Here is a 2,286-nt window from a genome sequence, read left to right as displayed (position 1 = left end):
TCAAAATTGAATTTTCAATTCGGACCATCCAAAACACTTTCGGATGTGCGAGATTGGGCCTCCATAAACTTAGTTTACGAAAACCTCCATAAAAAAGTTACTCCCTCCGTCTCCATTCTTTTGTCCATCGTCCTATCTCAACCGGATGAAAAACTAATAGAAAACCTATAGGGGTCTCTTACTGAAATTGTACTGACGGCCGTGCAGGGTCGGACGGCCGATCCGAGCCGTCCAAAAATTTTATAAAAAAAACGAGGAGGCCCACACGGAAATCAACGGCATCCGATGTGTGTAGGGTGTTTGATCCAAACAAATTTTCAAGCACCCTACACACATCAGATATATGCCGTTGTTTCCAGCACGGGCCTCCTCGTTTTTTTTTTAGAATTTTTGGACGACTGGGATCGACTGTCCGGCCTGGTGCGGCCATCGGTACGATTTCGGTAAGGGACCCATCGGTCCCTATAGCAAGACTCAAAAACTAATTATAATTTTTAATTGGTAATACTATTTATATGCAATATGAATTTTATTTGATAGATCTCAATGAGCTCTTTTATAAATTTTTTCAAAATCACCTAAAAAATTATAAATTGCAAGATAAAATCAATTAAAGACTCCTAACAGGAACTAAAAATGGGGATGAAAGAAGTACTCTCTTTCTTTTATCAAAAAATATGAAGAAGTTCAAAAATCATATCATTATGTCATCTCTCCTTTACAATGATATTACTTTTTTGGGCATTGGTAAAAATTGAATGGAGGCCGGGGTTCGAATCATTCAACCTTGATTTACAAAAGAAGCTAACTTTTGCATCAAAAGCAAAGCCTTTTCACAAGTAGGATTCAGTTTATAGAAGACATGATCCTCCCCTTCATTCTCCACCAACTCAACATTCCCTTTCCATCCACTATTCTTCAACGTCTCACAATACTCCACACCTCTCGATTTCAACCAATCTTTCTCCGCCACGAATACCAGCACTTTCTCACAACCCATTTTATCCAAATCCGGATCAGACTTCGGATTCAATTTCGGGTCGCTATCTGTCCCGCTACTCCCCGGATATAAAAACTGAATCATCTTATCCGGTTCATTAACTGCAAAATACGGATGCACTATAACCGCCCCACTAACCTTAAAACCTTCTAGCCCCGTTGCCCCAACCCGGACTGCCATGTGGTGGGCTATATTTGCTCCAGCACTGTCACCCATTAGGAAAATCCGCCCAAAATCAACGTACTCGTTTAACCATAATTCAGGTCCTTTGCCGTTTAAATGAGTAGCAATCCACTGCAACGCGGACCAAGAGTCATCATACGCAGTTGGCAGCGGGTGCTCTGGAGCGAGCCTATAGTCAACAGAAACCGTGATTGCGTTGGCTACGGAGGTCAGGATGTTGAGAAATCGAGTAGTGGCGATGTCGAGGGATGATCCGACGCAGAATGCCCCACCGTGGTAGTGTACAAGGAGGGGGAGTTTCGTCTGATCTGGGCTGTCGATTTTGGGTAGGAAGATGCGGGCTTTGACCCCTGTATCTGGGGAGATCACAACGTCTTTTGATTCGACGCCGGTTTGGGGATCGACGGCTGGGGGGGCGTAGGCAGAGGGGACCTGCAATCGTTCAATGCGGCCGTCTTTGTGTACTCGAAAAAATGGAGGGAAATCGTGGGTTATTTGACTAGCACACGAACCCATTGCTATTTCTTTGAAAAAAGAAGGAGCGATAGTCCCGTGATTAGTCGATGTGCGCTTATCTGGTTCGGACAAACTGAGTTATGAGAGAGATAAGGAGGAGTTTTGGAGAGAGAAGGGGAACGATGTGGGTTTTAGTAGTTAGGGAGTCTGGCCTTAAATAGTAGACTGGCAATTTGTTTGTGTAGTTTGCGTGGATTAATTAATGCTTATCTCAATCAATCGGAATCTTTCTTGCCCATTGACATGTGATTATTTCCTGATAAACAAGAGGCTAGTTGCGGTTAACTGATTGGTGCAAATTTTCAATTGAAACATAGGCGTAGAAAATCAAACAGGGCATTGTTAGCTCATATGGAGCAATCGGAACAGTAGTTTCCTTTTGAGGTAGGTTCTTCCAAATGAAGTACTTTATTTGTGATGAATATCGAGTTGATTGTCTGATTAGTGTTTCTGGAGCACCGTTAAGTGGTGCCTAAAACCCTTTCATGTATTGTGTGGTGGAAAACGATTTTTAAACAAACATAGTGGTAGTCTAGGTGCACTGAATAATCACTCTGCAAATCGATTGGGCTCGGAATAACTACATA

General features: G+C 42.6%; 1 protein-coding gene across 1 annotated transcript; it reads right to left on the bottom strand.

Moving 5' to 3' along the window:
* Nucleotides 1–719: 719 nt before the first annotated feature.
* LOC131327195 (probable carboxylesterase 12) lies at nt 720–1,837 on the bottom strand. The gene has a single exon (XM_058360233.1). It carries the CDS (start codon nt 1,697–1,699, stop codon nt 782–784), a length of 918 nt encoding a protein of 305 aa, XP_058216216.1. The 5' UTR covers nt 1,700–1,837; the 3' UTR covers nt 720–781.
* Between the last annotated feature and the right edge of the window lie 449 nt (nt 1,838–2,286).

Source organism: Rhododendron vialii, chromosome 5a (genome assembly GCF_030253575.1).
Source record: "Rhododendron vialii isolate Sample 1 chromosome 5a, ASM3025357v1".
In the NCBI taxonomy this organism is placed as follows: Eukaryota; Viridiplantae; Streptophyta; class Magnoliopsida; order Ericales; family Ericaceae; genus Rhododendron; species Rhododendron vialii.
Note: the sequence above shows the minus strand (reverse complement) of the source record. Positions and strands in the feature narration are given on the sequence as shown.

Bases quoted from the DNA above. Each gene is read 5' to 3' on its own strand.
- LOC131327195 (XM_058360233.1), bottom strand. From the start codon at position 1,699: ATGGGTTCGTGTGCTAGTCAAATAACCCACGATTTCCCTCCATTTTTT.